Source organism: Oratosquilla oratoria, chromosome 36 (assembly GCF_046742065.1).
Source record: "Oratosquilla oratoria isolate Oo_2021 chromosome 36, ASM4674206v1, whole genome shotgun sequence".
NCBI classification, from domain to species: domain Eukaryota; kingdom Metazoa; phylum Arthropoda; class Malacostraca; order Stomatopoda; family Squillidae; genus Oratosquilla; species Oratosquilla oratoria.
This window is the reverse complement of record NC_134812.1, coordinates 30874208-30876707: the sequence shown is the minus strand read 5'-3', so window position 1 is coordinate 30876707 and position 2500 is coordinate 30874208. Positions and strand designations below refer to the sequence as shown.

At 33.0% G+C, this 2500-nt stretch overlaps 1 protein-coding gene across 1 annotated transcript in view; it reads left to right on the top strand.

Moving 5' to 3' along the window:
- The window catches only part of LOC143019210 (protein Wnt-1-like), a 24457-nt gene that overhangs the window by 1870 nt on the left and 20087 nt on the right, over positions 1–2500 (top strand). The window contains exon 2 of the mRNA XM_076174903.1: positions 830–969. Within this exon, the coding sequence (XP_076031018.1) occupies positions 934–969 (36 nt within the window). The 5' untranslated portion in view covers positions 830–933. The remainder of the gene's footprint in view (positions 1–829; positions 970–2500) is intronic.

Genomic DNA, 2500 nt, shown 5'->3' with positions numbered 1-2500 from the left:
GTGATGGTATAATCTAAAGACTGAGTCCAGTGTTTGATTTTTTTTTCCGATATACATACATACATACATTATATATATATATAATTATATATATATATATATATATATATATATATATATATATGTATTATATATGTGTGTGTGTGTGTGTGTGGAATAGGCAGTATATATATATATATGAGTAGGTATACACAGATTACTGACATTTGTGACTACACACATGGTGGTGTTTAAATTACACAACCAATGCGGTGGGAAATAACAGCGCCTTTTCGTTACTCTGACGTTTTTTCAATTTTAAGGTATATAAGCATAGATGTTAAGGTCCTACCGAGCTCTGAGCTGGAAATGATCACTACCGGCGTTCAACACACATAATTATATATATATATATATATATATATATATAAAATATATATTGTATATTATATATATATTATAGTGTGTGTGTGGTGTGTGTGTGTGTGTGTGTGTGTGGTGTGTGTTAGTAGATATATTGGAGTAGAAAGTATAACATTTCGACTACAAGTTAATTTCTCCAATTCTAACCTACCTTTTCCACTCAAATGTCTAACCTTTATATATAAATTATATAATATATATATTATTTGTATATGTATAATATGTATATGTATATGTATCTATAATATGTGTATATTAATGTATATGTTATTAAAACTTTATAAATATATATTTAACTCCCCTGCTAACCTTGTTATATAACAATCTTTACCCTTGCTTTTAGATAATTAATAATAAATAAATGAATAAATGCCCCCACGAGCTTCTCCAAACACTTATTATATCGATCATTCCCTCTCCCACAAAGGGCTCGACTGGCAGTGGGGCGGCTGCTCGGACAACGTCCGCTTCGGTGACCAGTTCGCCAGGAGGTTCGTGGACGCCGGAGAGAAAGGACGAGACCTCCGCTTCATGATGAACCTTCGCAATAACGAAGCAGGCAGACTGGTGAGTACCTAACAGGTTATGTATGTATACACACACACACACACACACACACACACACACACACACACACACACACACACACACACACACACACACACACACACACACACATATATATATATATATATATTATATATATATATATATATATAAAATATATATATATACTCATTATTATCCTACTATATTATGTTTGCTGTACCCTCTTTCTTTGTATTTACACTGAAGATGTAATATAAGAAAGCGCTCTAATTTGTTTATTTTCTTAAGTGGTTACCTTGTATATATATATATATTATATATATATATATATATATATATATATATATATATATATATATATACAAAATCATTTCAGTCTTTTGTGACCACTTCCCTAAACAAAACCGAAGATATGATGATGATGGTAATGTTGAGGTGCGGACATATCGTGAATGGGATATTGATAGATCAGAACACCCCAACCACCCATTCTCAGGTGCATTTTACAATCATATGGTTCTCACCAGAACAAATTTATCAAGTTTGCCGGTCATACTGGTGAATCTTGTTGCAATCTAAACCAGATCGCTCGTGGTTTGTTAAACCTCCTTGAATCAATCCATCCGTTGCTCCAAGTCTCTCTTCAGTAGACCCGCAGCCCTTAGGAAACCGGCAACGGCCACAGGGCCCATAAGGTTATCAAGGAAGAGATCTTGTGCCTTTATCAGGGGATCATTCCTGTGGGGTAGTATAAGATGGGGCCTTTAATGTCCTCTGTGTGATGGCTGCATCTAAGGCAGTTTGTTTCTATAGCCAGATCTGTTCTGTGCTGGTAATGTCTTACTGCTGGGTGGTGACCTAAGCGTTGTAGTGGTAGTCTGGTCCTCGCTTCCTTTGAAGGGATTTTTACTCGGGGAGGGGAGGCTTGGAGAAGATAGTTTGGTAATCGACTTTAAAGATCTTGTTTTATGATCTGAGTGTGGATGAGTTTGCGTGTGGGTGCATTGTGTCGTAAAGGTGTGGGCTTGTGTATATATTTGGGCATTCTTTAATATGAGGGACTCAAACCATTTGTGAGTCTTGAAAAATTTTTCCTCCCATTAAATACTTCCAGAGTTACAAAACCACCTTCCGATACTCTGATTACTTTGGCTTCAAATATAGAAGTATAATATATTAAGACTAGTTTATTAGACATTTGTATTGTAATGGAAATTATCAAAATATTCAAATTTTATAGAATTTACTATAAACATTAACGTCACAAGCAATTTATATAAAAGATAAGAGTTATATGTTTGAAATATTTTTATTACTATTTGTCGGTCATCTAAACATCTCCAGAAACCTTTTTGGAAAACCACTGATTTATAGATTGGGTTCTTTTTAAGACAAATTTATTTATTTATTTATCTATTTTGTTTATTCGAACGTGAATGAAATTTTTGAGATTTTTTATTTTCTTTGTTCATTTGAACATGAATGAAATTTATTTTCGAAAAATAATTCACTGTTTATTTAAACATGAATGAAATTTATTTTCGAAAAA